Source organism: Oncorhynchus mykiss, chromosome 9, assembly GCF_013265735.2.
Source record: "Oncorhynchus mykiss isolate Arlee chromosome 9, USDA_OmykA_1.1, whole genome shotgun sequence".
Lineage (NCBI taxonomy): Eukaryota > Metazoa > Chordata > Actinopteri > Salmoniformes > Salmonidae > Oncorhynchus > Oncorhynchus mykiss.
This window is the reverse complement of record NC_048573.1, coordinates 60,935,363-60,955,462: the sequence shown is the minus strand read 5'-3', so window position 1 is coordinate 60,955,462 and position 20,100 is coordinate 60,935,363. Positions and strand designations below refer to the sequence as shown.

General features: G+C 44.3%; 1 protein-coding gene across 2 annotated transcripts in view; it reads right to left on the bottom strand.

Moving 5' to 3' along the window:
* Positions 1-20,100, bottom strand: part of LOC110531229 (plexin-A2-like) — a 435,878-nt gene that overhangs the window by 116,938 nt on the left and 298,840 nt on the right. For both annotated transcript variants that reach the window (XM_036988562.1, XM_036988563.1), the window contains exons 11-12: positions 16,826-16,922; positions 15,725-15,924 (exon numbers count right to left, since the gene is read on the bottom strand). In XM_036988562.1, the coding sequence (XP_036844457.1) occupies positions 15,725-15,924; positions 16,826-16,922 (297 nt within the window). The remainder of the gene's footprint in view (positions 1-15,724; positions 15,925-16,825; positions 16,923-20,100) is intronic.

Genomic DNA, 20,100 nt, shown 5'->3' with positions numbered 1-20,100 from the left:
TTTAGTGGACATTACAGTAATTGTTCTGGATGTAAAGTAAGTGTGTCACTGCACTGCCTGAGGGTCTGAATAGATTCATGTTTTATTGCTGCTTGGGTATGCTGGGTATGGGAGGACAGAGTGGAGAGAGGAGGCCTGGCTAAATATATCCATGTCAGACCATGGCTGCAGCAATCCGGAACGACGTAGGGATAGTTACATAACAAATGGAGGGAATTGAATGCCTCAGAGAGAGAGAGAGAGAGAGAGAGACAGGGAAGGACAGAGAGAGACAGAGACAGGTAGAAAGAGAGGACGAAGAAGAGGGGTGAATAGAATGAGATTTCGTGTGCCCCTCTGGTAGGTGTGGCAGCTAAATGACAATGATGATGATGATGCATACAGTATCTCTACTGAAAGGGTATGACACTCTCCTAGCCAGGGGCTATAATACAACTCTTCCAATGACAGGCGGGACATGGGATATAACTTTAAGAAATGTAATCCATGCATGTTACCCATATCACTGAGCTTCCATTGACAGAAAGAGGCTTGATTCATCAGATTAGTATAAATATCACTTTGTGTGGCACTATTCTTCAAAGCCGTCAAAGACTCATCCTCAAAGCCTTGGTGAGCAGAGACACCATATCTGACCATGGCGCTTTCTGAGTGGCAGACGAACAATGGGATGATACCCACAGAAGTCCCAAAGGACTGATTCCAGAACTGTGGTTACATGGTGACATGCTAACCCACTCCTAATGAACAAAGACAGACTGGGATCTGGCTCAGGAATGCAGTGTGTGTGTGTGTGTGTGTGTGTGTGTGTGTGTGTGTGGGAGGGAGGGAGGGAGGGAGGGAGGGAGGGAGGGAGGGAGGGAGGGAGGGAGGGAGGGAGGGAGGGAGGGAGGGAGGGAGGGAGGGAGGGAGAATTCATGCTACATCCTCCTCTCGTCTCTCTCGTTTCCTTTCAGGCTAGGTGACAAACTTCTCCCCTCCAGGTGCCAGCCACTCACCAGCCTGCATGTTTGTCTTTACGCTAAACACTACTCTACTCTACTACTCTACTCTCCCAGCCCCAACCAGGCAAAAGGAGGAGGAGAGGATGGTTCCGTCCCCTCTCGTCCCTGCCTCCCCAGCTCCACGCTCCCTGTGTAATCCTTTTAAGAGGAGCTCCACTGCCCACACGGCTTTGTCACACTGTGTCAATGGACGGTAATTCCCAGAAAACAGCCGGCCGGCCGGCCAGGCAGAACCAGCTCACACATGCCTACTTCCTATCCCTCAGACACAGGTCCAGGGATGTAAAGGGTGGGCCGGTGGGGGGCAAATTTTCACTTCCTAACACATGCCACTGGATTAGGATTGAGAAGGATGAGAAAGGAGAAGTGCAGAAGTGTGGTGAGATGACTAGATGAAGGGATGAGATGGTGTCGTGACGTTGCCCTCTTTGGGTATAGCAAGCCCCATCCCCCTCTCCCTGCCTCCCCCTGCCTCCTTCAACTAGGCTGCTGTGGTCAGTGAGAGGTCGTAAATTCCTGAGGAGAAGACCCTGCCACATGGCCACACAGTATAAGAGGCAGAGTAAATGTTCATAGGGAACAAAGGAATTTCTTCCACCTCACAGAACTTGAGGTACGAACAAATTTTATGTTCCAGAGAAAGTATAAAAGATCGGTGAAGAATCCAGCTATGAACTGGTCCGTTTGTTACAACTTGTGGAAGCTCATGGGAGACGGTGTGGCCACATTACCATAACGCTGTTTATATAATAGCCTCAGTTATGAGTTTTACATCTAATTATTGTATAAGATGAATGAGTGAGTATGATACTGTTTGTAAAATTGTGTAATATGATTTTGGACTGTTTAATTAAGGAAAATACAATTCTCTTTTGAGTTTAACTAAATCAGAGGACCGTCCATGAGCCCAGTTAGGGTCGGGCAACCTGGGACAGGCCCTTTTCTGCAATTCCGAATAAAACCCAACTTTGAGAAATTATCACCAGACCATGTTTTTCTCCATTAGGAGAGGACGAAGGTTGTAGACCATTGCTGAATCTTTTAACCATACCACGTGGTTAAACTCTTAGACTATCGATACCGACAGAATAAGAACAAGTCTTTGATATTAATTACTAGTCTGCAGCTTGGAATTCGGTATCATTGAATGCGAAGAACGACAAATGAATGAATGTCACTCTGAACTATCCCCTCTAACCAAGACAGAGAGAGAGAGAGAGGATGAAACTCTCCAACAGAAACAAACTTTTCACCAGCGATCAAGACGACACACTGAGCGTAAATATATATGTTGATTGCAATTGTTCCCGAATGAGTGAGCGTTCGTGTGCAAAGGATTAGCATTTCAATTGTTATAATTATCACTCTGTAGTGACTTCTTAGTCGAACCCCACTTTCCCTTTTGTCTAACAAACCACCATGCCAGTTTTGCCCACTAGGGAACATTCCCCTATCATTTCTTGTAACCATATTTACTGTTTGTTTATGCATTTCTGTGAATTACTTAGTTAGTATTACATTTATTATTTAAGACAATTGATGTATGGATGACTCAGTGAAGACTGGGTTCGTGCAGATAACCAACAATTTACGACGTCTGGAATGAGACTAACGTGAGGTAAAGTAAATAATTAATTCGAAAACTAATTGATCAGATAAAATATCTGAAAAGTTATTTTAGGAAATGATAACTTTGTAATCGGAATATTTTCCTTGGTGCCCCGCCTTCCTAGTTAATTACAGTTACATGATTAATCAGTTGATCGCGTAATACTAATTACAGAGAATCTCTGATAAAAACTAAGTCTTCATTTAATGATAGTATAGACACGACAATGGAGAAGTGTGGTAGAGAAGAAGGAGAAAGGAGAAAGTGTCGAGGCAGTGAGATTGACCTACAATGAGAAGACGAGAGGAATTTCCATTCTAATCCATTAAAAGAACCTCAGAGAAACAGGAAGTCTCTTTAGTAGATTTTCCCCAGTCAGTAGAGTAGGGTGGTCCTCTGTTGCTCAGTTGGTAGAACATGGCGCTTGTAATGCCAGGCTAGTGGGTTAAATTCCTGGGACCACCTGTACATAAATCGTATGCGAGCATGACTATAAGTTCCTTTGGATAAAATTGTCTGCTAAATGGCATATATTACAGAGAAAGGGAGGAGTGGCCTATAAGAACAACCTGGCATTGCTAAGTGCTGTGTTTTTATATTCAGCTGAAGTCCTGGTGGGAAAAATGAAGCTCATCTAGTCTAGGCCAAACTCAATAGAGGCTGTAGAAAAGCAATCCGTGCTAGCTTTAAGGGGAGTTAGAACACAACGTCTGAAGCTCAATGACAATCTACATTCTACACACACACAGCGAGAGAGAGAGAGAGAGAGAGAGAGAGAGAGAGAGAGAGAGAGAGAGAGAGAGAGAGAGAGAGAGAGAGAGAGAGAGAGAGAGAGAGAGAGAGAGAGAGAGAGAGAGAGAGAGAGAGAGAGAGAGAGAGAGAGAGAGAGAGAGAGAGAGAGAGAGAGAGAGAGAGAGAGAGAGAGAGAGAGAGAGGCTTTGAGCTGTGTCATCTGTATCATCTTATAATGGCAGACAGCACTCTGTACTCTCATGTGAACAGGCCTTAATGTAGGCTTCACTAGTACTTTCTCTCGCTGTGTTTTAGGCTTCCCATATCTCAGATAAAAGTGGTTTCTGATTACATTCAAACTAAGCAGCCTGAGGTAAAAAATACAAAGTGAAAGTGTGTTAGATGTGTTATCTCTGAAGCTACTATATGGTATGACTATGAGCGTGTGTAGCATCTGAATAGCTGTGATAGATCCACTCCCAGTGTTTTAAACGACACAGCTTGCACCAGACCTGAGAGCTGTCTTTGGGTCTTTGCTGGTAGACTTTGCAGGTAGTTCAGGCATGTCGGATTTCATTGTGACTAGTGTTTAACGGACTCGATAAAACCCACTTTGTTTCTCCACGAACAAACTACACACTAAATACTTCATAGACTCTTAAAAGTATTGTAACCTGCCCGAGAGATACAGACACTGCCGAGAGATACAGGCACAGACGAAAAATAGTTTTAGCATATAAAAAGGAAAAGAGAGGAGAAATAATGGGAGGATAACAGGAATGATGAGAGGGAGGGAGTAATGTTCTTTAACAGGAATGATGAGAGGGAGGGAGTAATGTTCTTTAACAGGACTGATGAGAGGGAGGGAGTAATGTTCTTTAACAGGAATGATGAGAGGGAGGGAGTAATGTTATTTAACAGGAATGATGAGAGGGAGTAATGTTCTTTAACAGGAATGATGAGAGGGAGTAATGTTCTTTAACAGGAATGATGAGAGGGAGTAATGTTCTTTAACAGGAATGATGAGAGGGAGGGAGTAATGTTCTTTAACAGGAATGATGAGAGGGAGTAATGTTCTTTAACAGGAATGATGAGAGGGAGGGAGTAATGTTCTTTAACAGGAATGATGAGAGGGAGGGAGTAATGTTCTTTAACAGGAATGATGAGAGGGAGAGAGTAATGTTCTTTAACAGGAATGATGAGAGGGAGTAATGTTCTTTAACAGGAATGATAAGAGGGAGGGAGTAATGTTCTTTAACAGGAATGATGAGAGGGAGGGAGTAATGTTCTTTAACAGGAATGATGAGAGGGAGGGAGTAATGTTCTTTAACAGGAATGATGAGAGGGAGGGAGTAATGTTCTTTAACAGGAATGATGAGAGGGAGGGAGTAATGTTATTTAACAGGAATGATGAGAGGGAGAGAGTAATGTTCTTTAACAGGAATGATGAGAGGGAGTAATGTTCTTTAACAGGAATGATGAGAGGGAGTAATGTTCTTTAACAGGAATGATGAGAGGGAGGGAGTAATGTTCTTTAACAGGAATGATGAGAGGGAGGGAGTAATGTTCTTTAACAGGAATGATGAGAGGGAGTAATGTTCTTTAACAGGAATGATAAGAGGGAGTAATGTTCTTTAACAGGAATGATGAGAGGGAGGGAGTAATGTTCATAAACAGGAATGATGAGATGTAGGGAGTAATGTTCTTTAACAGGAATTATGAGAGGGAGGGAGTAATGTTCATAAACAGGAATGATGAGAGGGAGTAATGTTCTTTAACAGGAATGATGAGAGGGAGTAATGTTCTTTAACAGGAATGATGAGAGGGAGAGAGTCATGTTCTTTAACAGGAATGATGAGAGGGAGGGAGTAATGTTCTTTAACAGGAATGATGAGAGGGAGGGAGTAATGTTCTTTAACAGGAATGATGAGAGGGAGTAATGTTCTTTAACAGGAATGATGAGAGGGAGGGAGTAATGTTCTTTAACAGGAATGATGAGAGGGAGAGAGTCATGTTCTTTAACAGGAATGATGAGAGGGAGGGAGTAATGTTCTTTAACAGGAATGATGAGAGGGAGAGAGTCATGTTCTTTAACAGGAATTATGAGAGGGAGGGAGTAATGTTCATAAACAGGAATGATGAGAGGGAGTAATGTTCTTTAACAGGAATGATGAGAGGGAGTAATGTTCTTTAACAGGAATGATGAGAGGGAGAGTAATGTTCTTTAACAGGAATGATGAGAGGGAGTAATGTTCTTTAACAGGAATGATGAGAGGGAGTAATGTTCTTTAACAGGAATGATGAGAGGGAGAGAGTAATGTTCTTTAACAGGAATGATGAGAGGGAGGGAGTAATGTTCTTTAACAGGAATGATGAGAGGGAGGGAGTAATGTTCTTTAACAGGAATGATGAGAGGGAGGGAGTAATGTTCTTTAACAGGACTGATGAGAGGGAGGGAGTAATGTTCTTTAACAGGAATTATGAGAGGGAGGGAGTAATGTTCATAAACAGGAATGATGAGAGGGAGAGAGTAATGTTCCTTCCTTTCAAGACCTTTAATCCCCAACGTCATGTGATGCTGTTCCCTCTGGTGTTAGAGAGGCTTATATCTGTTCAATATTAATGCATGTGCCGTGGTGGTGTGTAGGGGGGGGGGGGGGGGGGGGTTCAGGCAGGGCACCTAATAGAAATATAAATGATTCAAAACAAGACTTCTGGTAGACTAATAACCATGTATGTATACAAATCAGATCATGATTGGGACTTTGTTGCACAAAATAAAAAAAAGACATACATTCAGCCTGTGAGGGAAAGAGTCTAGTCTTTTGGAAGAAATTCTCATTATTGGGAGAGGAAGGGGGTTGGGGGAAGAGAGAGAGAAGAAAGAGAACAAATGAATGCAGAGTAGAGGAGGGAAAAATAACAGAAGCTCAACAAGTGCTGTTCCTTGCCTCTGGAGCTGTACTGTGTGTGTGTGTGTGTGTGTGTGTGTGTGTGTGTGTGTGTGTGTGTGTGTGTGTGTGTGTGTGTGTGTGTGTGTGCGTGTGCGTGTGCGTGAGCATGAATATGTGTGCGTGTCCAACTCCAGTGAACAGTACAAATCAATGTGGCAGTGGGATTCCAGTGGCAGCTGTGTTGCATAACAGGGCTCACTCAGTCTGACACCCCACAGAGGCTCTGCACATCTTCTCTTCCTCTCCTCCCTTCTCTCCTCCTCTTTCCCCTACTTCTCTTCCTCTCCTCGCTTCTCTCCTCCTCTTCCCCCTACTTCTCTTCCTCTCCTCCCTTCTCTCCTCCTCTTCCCCCTACTTCTCTTCCTCTCCTCCCTTCTCTCCTCCTCTTCCCCCTACTTCTCTTCCTCTCCTCGCTTCTCTCCTCCTCTTCCCCCTACTTCTCTTCCTCTCCTCCCTTCTCTCCTCCTCTTCCCCCTACTTCTCTTCCTCTCCTCCCTTCTCTCCTCCTCTTTCCCCTACTCCTCTTCCTCTCCTCCCTTCTCTCCTCCTCTTTGCCCTACTCCTCTTTCTCTCCTTCCTTCTCTCCTCCTCTTTTCCCTACTCCTCTTCCTCTCCTCCTCTTCCTCTCCTCCTCTTTCCCCTACTCCTCTTCCTCTCCTCCCTTCTCTCCTCCTCTTTTCCCCACTCCTCTTCCTCTCCTTCTCTTCCTCTCCTCCTCTTCCTATCCTCCCTTCTCTCCAACTCTTTCCTTACATCTCTTCCACCCACTGTACTCTGCCTTTCTCAAACTCTCAGTACTACTTTCCCTCCTCTTTCTCTCTCTCTCTTTCTGTTTAGTTGCAGTTTCACTCTTCTCATTTCACTTTCTCTCTTTCTCCCTCTGTCCCTCTCTTTCTCACTTCATTCATTCTCTCTCTATCTTGCTCTCTCTCTCTGTTTAGCTGCTTCTTCTCTGTTGTCATCTCTCTTCCTCAGCTGCTTTCTCTCTATCCTTCCAATCAGACTGAGGAATGGAGACGAGCTTTCAGCTATCCTAACATAACCTACTCACTACACTAATGAACACTGGGAGCTGAACTATGCTGAAATATGTCTCCATAGGGTTACTGCTTGTTAGAAGTCCACAAACACACACACACACGCACACACACACACTGTCTTCCACACACACTGTCTTCCACACACACTGTCTTCCACACACACACACTTCGCTGTCACAAATTGCCCAGAATGACAAGCTGAGAGAGTGTAATGGAGTACCACAAGAGCGTAACTTCATTTACTAGAATGAGTCACAGACAGAGTGACACATGGACGGACACAGGAGACAGGAGACAAAAAGACAAGGAGACAGGGAGACAGGAGACAGAGAGACAAGGAGACAGCGAGACAAGGAGACAGAGAGACAAGGAGACAGAGAGACAAGGAGACAGCGAGACAAGGAGACAGGAGATAGAGAGACAAGGAGACAGGGAGACAGAGAGACAAGGAGACAGAGAGACAAGGAGACAGGGAGACAGAGAGACAAGGAGACAGAGAGACAAGGAGACAGAGAGACAAGGAGACAGAGAGACAAGGAGACAGGGAGACAGAGAGACAAGGAGACAGGGGAAGAAAAAAGATGAGAGACAGAGGAGAAAAGCAGTGGAGAGAGACAGACAAAGAAAGAGAGAGGGGAAAGAGAGAATGAGAGGGAGAACATGTAAGAGATTGAGGGAGAGAATGCGAGAGAGAAGGAGAGACGGACAGAAAAAGAGATAGAAAGAAAAGAAGAAGTCAGAACAAGAGAACTAGATCCTCATCACACCTAGTGATGGGGGGAGGGGATCCATGCTTACATATCACAATATTCATTTGACAATATTATATTGATTCTTTGGCTCCATGTATCAATTCATTAAAATAAAAGTGATTTTGTTCATGTAGGTAGCATAACGCTAGTCAGCTCTACCTGCGCCAAAACTCAGGTCATTGTTATCTTATAGCTTGTTCTTCCTCTTCTTTTTAAAGCCAACATGTTTTCAGCACTTTTAGATCAAAACTCGTCCCTCTGCAGCAGACATATAGTGAGCAATATGTTCAGAACAGCAGACATATAGTGAGCAATATGTTCAGAACAGCAGACATATAGTGAGCAATATGTTCAGAACAGCAGACATATAGTGAGCAATATGTTCAGAACAGCAGACATATAGTGAGCAATATGTTCAGAACAGCAGATATATAGTGAGCAATATGTTCAGAACAGCAGACATATAGTGAGCAATATGTTCAGAACAGCAGACATATAGTGAGCAATATGTTCAGAACAGCAGACATATAGTGAGCAATATGTTCAGAACAGCAGATATATAGTGAGCAATATGTTCAGAACAGCAGACATATAGTGAGCAATATGTTCAGAACAGCAGACATATAGTGAGCAATATGTTCAGAACAGCAGACATATAGTGAGCAATATGTTCAGAACATCAGACATATAGTGAGCAATATGTTCAGAACAGCAGACATATAGTGAGCAATATGTTCAGAACAGCAGACATATAGTGAGCAATATGTTCAGAACAGCAGACATATAGTGAGCAATATGTTCAGAACATCAGACATATAGTGAGCAATATGTTCAGAACAGCAGACATATAGTGAGCAATATGTTCAGAACAGCAGACATATAGTGAGCAATATGTTCAGAACAGCAGACATATAGTGAGCAATATGTTCAGAACAGCAGACATATAGTGAGCAATATGTTCAGAACATCTAATCACAATAAAATGGCAGTATTGAATCGCAATACATATCATATCGGCACCAAAGTATTGTGATAATATTGTATTGTGAGGTCCCTGGCAATTCCCAGCCTTACTCAGGCTCCCAAGTGCTGCAGGGGTCTAAGACACTGCATTTCAGTGCAAGACTAGAAGAGGTGTCACTACAGTCCCTGGTTCAATTCCAGGCTGTATCACTTCCGGCTGTGATTGGGAGCCCCATAGGCTGGCGCACAATTGGCTCAGCGTTGGCCGGGGTAGGCTGTCATTGTAAATAAGAATTTGTTCTTAACTAACATGCCTAGTTAAATACAATGTCCGGGCAGCGACGCACATTTGGCCCAGCGTTGTCCGGGTTAGGGAGAGTTTGGCCGGTAGGGAAATCCTTGTCTCATCGCGCACCAGCGACTCCTGTGGCGGGCTGGGCGCAGTGCGCGCTATACAAGGTTAACAGGTGCACAGTGTTTCCGGGTTGGATGTGCGCTGTGTTAAGAAGCAGTGCGGCTTGGATGGGTTGTGTATCGGAGGACACATGACTTTCAACCTTTGTCTCTCCCGAGCCCGTACGGGAGTTGTAGCGATGAGACAAGATAGTAGCTACTAAAAACAATTGGATACCACGAAATTGGGGAAAAAAGGGGTACAATTCACAAAATAAATAAATAATAATAATTAAGCTTGGAATTCTGGTTAACACAAGCATACATACATACATCTTTATAAGTGGCTCATGTGGCACAGACAGACAGGCCCACTACACAGAGAGACACTGAGGCAGGCCCCTGGGTGTGTTTGTGTGTGTGTGTGTCAGGTCCCTCGCCCTTGCAGCACTGCTGAAGGTGAGCTGAGCTGTGGCCTCTCTCCAGAGACACACACACTCCCTTTTTGCTCTTCAGTGAAAATAAACACCAGATGCTGTCTCCCTGCATATTGATTGTGTGTCATAGTGAGAGAAGAAGATGGGGGGCAGAGATGAGACAGAGAGAGAGAGATAGAGAGCAGAAGAGAGAACAAGGGAAAAAAAAAAATATATATATATGTATATAGAGAGAGAGAGAGCAGAAGAGAGAACAAGGGGAAAATAGAGAGAGAGAGAGAGAGCGAGAGCAGAAGAGAGAACAAGGGGAAAATAGAGAGAGAGAGAGAGAGAGAGAGAGCGAGCAGAGGAGAGAACAAGGAAAAATAGAGAGAGAGAGAGAGAGAGAGAGAGAGAGAGAGCAGAAGAGAGAACAAGGGGAAATAGAGAGAGAGAGCAGAGGAGAGAACAAGGAAAAAATAGAGAGAGAGAGAGAAGAAGAGAGAACAATGGGAAAATAGCGAGAGAGAGAGAGAGAGAGAGAAAGAGAGCAGAAGAGAGAACAAGGGAAAAATAGAGAGAGAGAGAGAGATAGAGAGAGAGAGCAGAAGAGAGAACAAGGGAAAAATAGAGAGAGAGAGAGAGAGAGAGAGAGAGAGAAAGAGAGCAGAAGAGAGAACAAGGGGAAAATAGAGAGAGAGAGAGAGAGAGAGAGAGAGAGAGAGAGAGAGAGCAGAAGAGAGAACAAGGGAAAAATAGAGAGAGATAGAGAGGGAGAGATTGAGAGAGAGAGAAAGAGAGAGAGGGGGCAGAGATGTGACAGAGAAATATAAACAAAGCAGTGAGGAAGAGAGAGAGAGGAGAGAGAGAGAGAGAGCAGAAGAGAAAACAAGGGGAAATAGAGAGAGAGAGAGAGCAGAGGAGAGAACAAGGAAAAAATAGAGAGAGAGAGAGAAGAAGAGAGAACAATGGGAAAATAGAGAGAGAGAGAAAGAGAGCAGAAGAGAGAACAAGGGAAAAATAGAGAGAGATAGAGAGAGAGAGCAGAAGAGAGAACAAGGGAAAAATAGAGAGAGAGAGAGAGAGAGAGAGAGAGAGAGAGAGAGAGAGATAGAGAGCAGAAGAGAGAACAAGGGAAAAATAGAGAGAGGGGGCAGAGATGTGACAGAGAAATATAAACAAAGCAGTGAGGAAGAGCGAGAGAGGAGAGAGAGAGAGAAATATAAACAAAGCAGTGAGGAAGAGAGAGAGAGGAGAGAGAGAGAGACAGATAAATATAAACAAAGCAGTGAGGAAGAGAGAGAGAGGAGAGAGACAGAGAAATATAAACAAAGCAGTGAGGAAGAGAGAGAGAGGAGAGAGAGAGAAATATAAACAAAGCAGTGAGGAAGAGAGAGAGAGGAGAGAGAGAGAGACAGAGAAATATAAACAAAGCAGTGAGGAAGAGAGAGAGAGGAGAGAGAGAGAGAAATATAAACAAAGCAGTGAGGAAGAGAGAGAGAGGAGAGAGAGAGAAATATAAACAAAGCAGTGAGGAAGAGAGAGAGGAGAGAGAGAGACAGAGAAATATAAACAAAGCAGTGAGGAAGAGAGAGAGAGAGGAGAGAGAGAGAGAAATATAAACAAAGCAGTGAGGAAGAGAGAGAGAGGAGAGAGAGAGAGAAATATAAACAAAGCAGTGAGGAAGAGAGAGAGAGGAGAGAGAGAGAGACAGAGAAATATAAACAAAGCAGTGAGGAAGAGAGAGAGAGGAGAGAGACAGAGAAATATAAACAAAGCAGTGAGGAAGAGAGAGAGAGGAGAGAGAGAGAGACAGAGAAATATAAACAAAGCAGTGAGGAAGAGAGAGAGAGGAGAGAGAGAGAGACAGAGAAATATAAACAAAGCAGTGAGGAAGAGAGAGAGAGGAGAGAGAGAGAGACAGAGAAATATAAACAAAGCAGTGAGGAAGAGAGAGAGAGGAGAGAGAGAGAGAAATATAAACAAAGCAGTGAGGAAGAGAGAGAGAGGAGAGAGAGAGAGACAGAGAAATATAAACAAAGCAGTGAGGAAGAGAGAGAGAGGAGAGAGAGAGAGAAATATAAACAAAGCAGTGAGGAAGAGAGAGAGAGGAGAGAGACAGAGAAATATAAACAAAGCAGTGAGGAAGAGAGAGGAGAGAGAGAGAGACAGAGAAATATAAACAAAGCAGTGAGGAAGAGAGAGAGAGGAGAGAGAGAGAGAAATATAAACAAAGCAGTGAGGAAGAGAGAGAGAGGAGAGAGAGAGAGACAGAGAAATAGCACAATTAGACCCAACCAAATCATGAGAAAACAAAAAGATAATTACTTGACACATTGGAAAGAATTAACAAAAAAACAGAGCAAACTAGAATGCTATTTGGCCCTAAACAGAGAGTACACAGCGGCAGAATACCTGACCACTGTGACTGACCCAAAATTAAGGAAAGCTTTGACTATGTACAGACTCAGTGAGCATAGCCTTGCTATTGAGAAAGGCCGCCGTAGGCAGACATGGCTCTCAAGAGAAGACAGGCTATGTGCTCACTGCCCACAAAATGAGGTGGAAACTGAGCTGCACTTCCTAACCTCCTGCCCAATGTATGACCATATTAGAGAGACATATTTCCCTCAGATTACACAGATCCACAAAGAATTTGAAAACAAATCCAAATTTGAAAAACTCCCATATCTACTGGGTGAAATTCCACAGTGTGCCATCACAGCAGCAAGATTTGTGACCTGTTGCCACGAGAAAAGGGCAACCAGTGAAGAACACACACCATTGTAAATGCAACCCATATTTATGCTTATTTATTTTATCTTGTGTCCTTTAACCATTTGTACATTGTTAAAACACTGTATATATATATATAATATGACATTTGTAATGTCTTTACTGTTTTGAAACCTCTGTATGTGTAATGTTTACTGTTAATTTTTGTTGTTTTTCACTTTATATTTTCACTTTGTATGTTGTCTACCTCACTTGCTTTGGCAATGTTAACACATGTTTCCCATGCCAATAAAGCCCTTGAATTGAATTGAATTGAATTGAATTGAAATATAAACAAAGCAGTGAGGAAGAGAGAGAGAGGAGAGAGAGAGAGACAGAGAAATATAAACAAAGCAGTGAGGAAGAGAGAGAGAGGAGAGAGAGAGAGAGAAATATAAACAAAGCAGTGAGGAAGAGAGAGAGAGGAGAGAGAGAGAAATATAAACAAAGCAGTGAGGAAGAGAGAGAGAGGAGAGAGAGAGAGACAGAGAAATATAAACAAAGCAGTGAGGAAGAGAGAGAGAGGAGAGAGAGAGAGAGAAATATAAACAAAGCAGTGAGGAAGAGAGAGAGAGGAGAGAGAGAGAGAAATATAAACAAAGCAGTGAGGAAGAGAGAGAGAGGAGAGAGAGAGAGACAGAGAAATATAAACAAAGCAGTGAGGAAGAGAGAGAGAGGAGAGAGAGAGAGACAGAGAAATATAAACAAAGCAGTGAGGAAGAGAGAGAGAGAGAGAGACAGAGAAATATAAACAAAGCAGTGAGGAAGAGAGAGAGAGGAGAGAGAGACAGAGAAATATAAACAAAGCAGTGAGGAAGAGAGAGAGAGGAGAGAGAGAGAGACAGAGAAATATAAACAAAGCAGTGAGGAAGAGAGAGAGAGGAGAGAGAGACAGAGAAATATAAACAAAGCAGTGAGGAAGAGAGAGAGAGGAGAGAGAGAGAGATAGAGAAATATAAACAAAGCAGTGAGGAAGAGAGAGAGAGGAGAGAGACAGAGAAATATAAACAAAGCAGTGAGGAAGAGAGAGAGAGGAGAGAGACAGAGAAATATAAACAAAGCAGTGAGGAAGAGAGAGAGAGGAGAGAGACAGAGAAATATAAACAAAGCAGTGAGGAAGAGAGAGAGAGGAGAGAGAGACAGAGAAATATAAACAAAGCAGTGAGGAAGAGAGAGAGAGGAGAGAGAGACAGAGAAATATAAACAAAGCAGTGAGGAAGAGAGAGAGAGGAGAGAGAGAGAGAAATATAAACAAAGCAGTGAGGAAGAGAGAGAGAGGAGAGAGAGAGACAGAGAAATATAAACAAAGCAGTGAGGAAGAGAGAGAGAGGAGAGAGAGAGAGAAATATAAACAAAGCAGTGAGGAAGAGAGAGAGAGGAGAGAGAGAGAGAAATATAAACAAAGCAGTGAGGAAGAGAGAGAGAGGAGAGAGAGAGAGACAGAGAAATATAAACAAAGCAGTGAGGAAGAGAGAGAGAGGAGAGAGAGAGAGAAATATAAACAAAGCAGTGAGGAAGAGAGAGAGAGGAGAGAGAGACAGAGAAATATAAACAAAGCAGTGAGGAAGAGAGAGAGAGGAGAGAGAGAGAGAAATATAAACAAAGCAGTGAGGAAGAGAGAGAGAGGAGAGAGACAGAGAAATATAAACAAAGCAGTGAGGAAGAGAGAGAGAGGAGAGAGACAGAGAAATATAAACAAAGCAGTGAGGAAGAGAGAGAGAGGAGAGAGAGACAGAGAAATATAAACAAAGCAGTGAGGAAGAGAGAGAGAGGAGAGAGAGAGAGACAGAGAAATATAAACAAAGCAGTGAGGAAGAGAGAGAGAGGAGAGAGAGAGAGAAATATAAACAAAGCAGTGAGGAAGAGAGAGAGAGGAGAGAGAGAGAAATATAAACAAAGCAGTGAGGAAGAGAGAGAGAGGAGAGAGAGAGAGAAATATAAACAAAGCAGTGAGGAAGAGAGAGAGAGGAGAGAGACAGAGAAATATAAACAAAGCAGTGAGGAAGAGAGAGAGAGGAGAGAGAGAGAGACAGAGAAATATAAACAAAGCAGTGAGGAAGAGAGAGAGGAGAGAGAGAGACAGAGAAATATAAACAAAGCAGTGAGGAAGAGAGAGAGAGAGAGAGACAGAGAAATATAAACAAAGCAGTGAGGAAGAGAGAGAGAGGAGAGAGAGAGAGAAATATAAACAAAGCAGTGAGGAAGAGAGAGAGAGGAGAGAGACAGAGAAATATAAACAAAGCAGTGAGGAAGAGAGAGAGAGGAGAGAGAGAGAGACAGAGAAATATAAACAAAGCAGTGAGGAAGAGAGAGAGGAGAGAGAGAGACAGAGAAATATAAACAAAGCAGTGAGGAAGAGAGAGAGAGAGAGAGACAGAGAAATATAAACAAAGCAGTGAGGAAGAGAGAGAGAGGAGAGAGAGAGAGAAATATAAACAAAGCAGTGAGGAAGAGAGAGAGAGGAGAGAGAGAGAGAAATATAAACAAAGCAGTGAGGAAGAGAGAGAGAGGAGAGAGAGACAGAGAAATATAAACAAAGCAGTGAGGAAGAGAGAGAGAGGAGAGAGAGAGAGAAATATAAACAAAGCAGTGAGGAAGAGAGAACCTGTGTGCAGCTCCAGGAGTGATGTCAGATGGGCTCTTCTCCTACCAGCAGATCAATCTCATTCACACACAGTTCAGTCCATTCTAGACCAATGGAAACATGCAACAGTATCACCAATACCATGCAGGCCTCCCAATGCAAATACTGTAGGACCTGTCACTGTCAAGGACTAGACCTGTCTGATCCTGCACTCTGTAGTTGTTGATCTCAGCTGAAGGAGAACTGCAGACAGATACATTGTGCATTGAACAGTAAACACATGGCCTGTGCTGTCAGACAGGCAGTACATAATATTTTAGCTTAAAGCTAAAAATGTGACACCAGACTGGATGAGGAGGAGACTGCATCTACAATGGACGACAGGCAGTTGTCCCACGGTTCATTCCGTCGACTACAGACGACCATATGATGAACGGCGATATATGCCTGTTACCCCTATGGTTATGGGGAACGGTTTGAGTGTGTATGAGGTATCACTGACCTCCGTGATGCGTGGGTTGGTACACTGGACTTTCTTGCTGGACAGGTCGAGCCAGCGGGTGGTATAGGGGTTGAGGGGCGGGCAGTGGTGGCGCAGGGTACAGCGGCCCTCTCCACTACACCAACCACACTGGAACTTCCTCTGGGCCTTCAGACACATGCCACAGCTGTCCCTCTGGGCCACACACTTATACAGGTGCACTGTGGGATTCAGGAGGACTCAGGGTAAACACTACAGTGTTGGGAACAGTAAACAGCATTTGATTTGAACGTAACATTATACTGACAATTTAACACATTTGTCAACCTAACATTATCTGACAAACATACTGTAGTGTAATGTAGTACTGGACTATATTCCTGGGGGATTTAGTTGGTTAAACATTACATTCTTTAAGAATGATACCACTGTGCTCTTCATACCTGCTGTTTGGGTAAAAGCAGGTATTATGCTGTGTATCCAGCTGAGACAAGACGTTATTTGACAATGAGCATCTGTTTATGTGTTGGTGTCAACAAATGTGTGTGTGTGTGCTTGGTTGGTTTCACTATCCTTGTAGGGACCAAAAGACCTCACAAGGATAGTAAAACAAGGAAAGTGAGGACATTTCACTGGTCCCCACCAGGAAAAAGGCTATTTTATGATTAGGGTTACAATCAGGGTTAAGGTTAGAATTAGGGTTAGGGTTAGGGGTTAGGTTAAGGGTTAGGAGTTAGGTTTAGGGGTTTAGGTTTAAGGTAAGGGTTAAGGTTAGGTTAGGTTTAGGGTTAGGGGTTAAGGTTTAAGGTAAGGGTTAAGGTTAGAATTAGGGTTAGGGTTAGGGGTTACGTTAAGGGTTAGGAGTTAGGTTTAGGGGTTTAGGTTTAAGGTAAGGGTTAAGGTTAGGTTAGGTTTAGGGTTAGGGGTTACGTTAAGGGTTAAGGTTAGGTTAGGTTTAGGGGTTACGTTAAGGGTTAAGGTTAGGTTAGGTTTAGGGGTTTAGGTTTAAGGTAAGGGTTAAAGTTAGGTTAGGTTTAGGGGTTAGGGAAAATAGGATTTTGAAAGGGAATGAATTGTTTGGTCCCCACAGGGATAGTAAAACAAGCAATGTGAATGTCTTACCTTGGATATTATCTGGGTTGTCTATAATGAAGTTGCCGTTCCAGACCACTGAAAAATCCACTGGCAACTCACTGATCTTCATCCCTTCATAGAGATACTGAGAGAGAGAGAGAGAGAGAGAAAGAGAGAGAGAGAGAGAGAGAGAGAGAGAGAGGTGAGGTAGGGGGAAAGAGGGAGGGGAGGGAGAGAGAAGGGGGAGAGAAGGAAAAAGTAGAGAGGGAGCAAAAGAGAGCAAGAGGGAGAAAAAAATGCAAAATAGAGAATTTCAGCATGAGAAACTTAAATACCCACCACAAATCCCTGACCCTGGCGCTGCATGTAGAATGTTCCCCTAACGTTGCTACAACCTTGCATCACCACCTCATTATAAATAGGACAAGAGGAAGAGGAGAGTTAAAGAGATTCTCCGGTACTTTTCTATACGTTTTAGCCAGTAATTGTGATAGTAGCACTCACAAGCCAAAAGTCGTCTCTGAAAATGGCGTACTACCTCACATATGTGCAGATATGTGTACTACGCTATTGCCCTCTCCTTCTCTGCTGTCCACTGAGCCGGCCCTGCAACCTCATTGGATAACGCTGGACAGGACTCTTGCTACCTGTCACTCAAAGGCGAAGGGCTAAATCTCAAAGTATAAAACTCAAATTGCTAGGGAGCTGGCCCACGTGGGGGGAAAAGTAGGGAAAATGGCAGGGCACAGCTTCAAGAAGACAGTTGCTTTCGAACTAGAGATTTCATGATTAATTGAGGTAAGACAGTAATTCTGCTCATAGATGATATATGTATGAAGTACACATTGACACATCCAGCCCAAAGCGGGAGGTTTACAAAAAACGTTCTTAGTCGCCAAAGCCCCAGAGCATGTCTTTAAGTCCTCCTAGATTCCACCTTCTCTCTGCCATCCTAGATCCCCCTTCCTTCTCTCTGTCCTCATAGATTCCCCCTTCCTTCTCTCTGTCCTTCTAAATTCCCCCTTCCTTCTCTCTGTCCTTCTAAATTCCCCCTTCCTTCTCTCTGTCCTCCTAGATTCCCCCTTCCTTCTCTCTGTCCTCCTAGATTCCCCCTTCCTTCTCTCTGTCCTTAGATTCCCCATTCCTTCTCTCTGTCCTCCTAGATTCCACATTCCTTCTCTCTGTCCTCCTAGATTCCCCATTCCTTCTCTCTGTCCTCCTAGATTCCCCCTTCCTTCTTTCTGTCCTCCTAGATTCCCCATTCCTTCTCTCTGTCCTCCTATATTCCCCCTTCCTTCTCTCTGTCCTCCTATATTCCCCCTTCCTTCTCTCTGTCCTCATAGATTCCCCCTTCCTTCTCTCTGTCCTCCTAGATTCCCCCTTCCTTCTCTCTGTCCTCCTAGATTCCCCCTTCCTTCTCTCTGTCCTCCTAGATTCCCCATTCCTTCTCTCTGTCCTCCTAGAGTCCCCCTTCCTTCTCTCTGTCCTCCTAGATTCCCCCTTCCTTCTCTCTGTCCTCCTAGATTCCCCCTTCCTTCTTTCTGTCCTCCTAGATTCCCCCTTCCTTCTTTCTGTCCTCCTAAATTCCCCCTTCCTTCTCTCTGTCCTCCTAGATTCTCCCTTCCTTCTCTCTGTCCTCCTATATTCCCCCTTCCTTCTCTCTGTCCTCCTAGATTCCCCCTTCCTTCTTTCTGTCCTCCTAGATTCCCCCGTCCTTCTTTCTGTCCTCCTAGATTCCCCATTCCTTCTCTCTGTCCTCCTATATTCCCCCTTCCTTCTCTCTGTCCTCCTATATTCCCCCTTCCTTCTCTCTGTCCTCATAGATTCCCCCTTCCTTCTCTCTGTCCTCCTAGATTCCCCCTTCCTTCTCTCTGTCCTCCTATATTCCCACTTCCTTCTCTCTGTCCTCCTAGATTCCCCCTTCCTTCTCTCTGTCCTCCTAGATTCCCCATTCCTTCTCTCTGTCCTCCTAGATTCCCCCTTCCTTCTCTCTGTCCTCCTATATTCCCCCTTCCTTCCCTCTGTCCTCATAGATTCCCCCTTCCTTCTCTCTGTCCTCCTAGATTCCCCCTTCCTTCTCTCTGTCCTCCTATATTCCCCCTTCCTTCCCTCTGTCCTCATAGATTCCCCCTTCCTTCTCTCTGTCCTCCTAGATTCCCCTTTCCTTCTCTCTGTCAGCCTAAATCCCCCCTTCCTTCTTTCTGTCCTCATAGATTCCCCCTTCCTTCTCTCTGTCAGCCTAGATTCCCCCTTCCTTCTCTCTGTCAGCCTAAATTCCCCCTTCCTTCTTTCTGTCCTCATAGATTCCCCATTCCTTATCTCTGCCATCATAGATTCCCCCTTCCTTCTCTCTGTCCTCCTATATTCCCCCTTCCTTCTCTCTGTCCTCCTAGATTCCCCCTTCCTTCTCTCTGTCCTCATAGATTCCCCCTTCCTTCTCTCTGTCCCCATAGATTCCCCCTTCCTTCTCTCTGTCCTCATAGATTCCCCCTTCCTTCTCTCTGTCCTCATAGATTCCCCCTTCCTTATCTCTGCCATCATAGATTCCCCCTTCCTTCTCTCTGTCCTCCTATATTCCCCCTTCCTTCTCTCTGTCCTCATAGATTCCCCCTTCCTTCTCTCTGTCCTCCTAGATTCCCCCTTCCTTCTCTCTGTCCTCCTATATTCCCCCTTCCTTCTCTCTGTCCTCCTATATTCCCCCTTCCTTCTCTCTGTCCTCCTAGATTCCCCATTCCTTCTCTCTGTCCTCCTAGATTCCCCCTTCCTTCTCTCTGTCCTCCTATATTCCCCCTTCCTTCCCTCTGTCCTCATAGATTCCCCCTTCCTTCCCTCTGTCCTCCTAGATTCCCCCTTCCTTCCCTCTGTCCTCATAGATTCCCCCTTCCTTCTCTCTGTCCTCCTAGATTCCCCCTTCCTTCTTTCTGTCCTCCTAGATTCCCCCTTCCTTCTTTCTGTCCTCCTAAATTCCCCCTTCCTTCTCTCTGTCCTCCTAGATTCTCCCTTCCTTCTCTCTGTCCTCCTATATTCCCCCTTCCTTCTCTCTGTCCTCCTAGATTCCCCCTTCCTTCTTTCTGTCCTCCTAGATTCCCCCTTCCTTCTCTCTGTCCTCCTAGGTGATGTCCTCCGCTGCCTCTCTTGCCCTTATCTCCTTCGTGGCTGTTTGTGGCTGTGTGTGTGTGGCTGTGTGTGGCTGTGTGTGTGGCTGTGTGTGTGGCTGTGGCTGTGGCTGTGTGTGTGTGTGTGTGTGTGTGTGTGTGTGTGTGTGTGTGTGTGTGTGTGTCCCTCTCTGGGAATAGGACTGGAATCAGTGTGAGCCTGGCTGG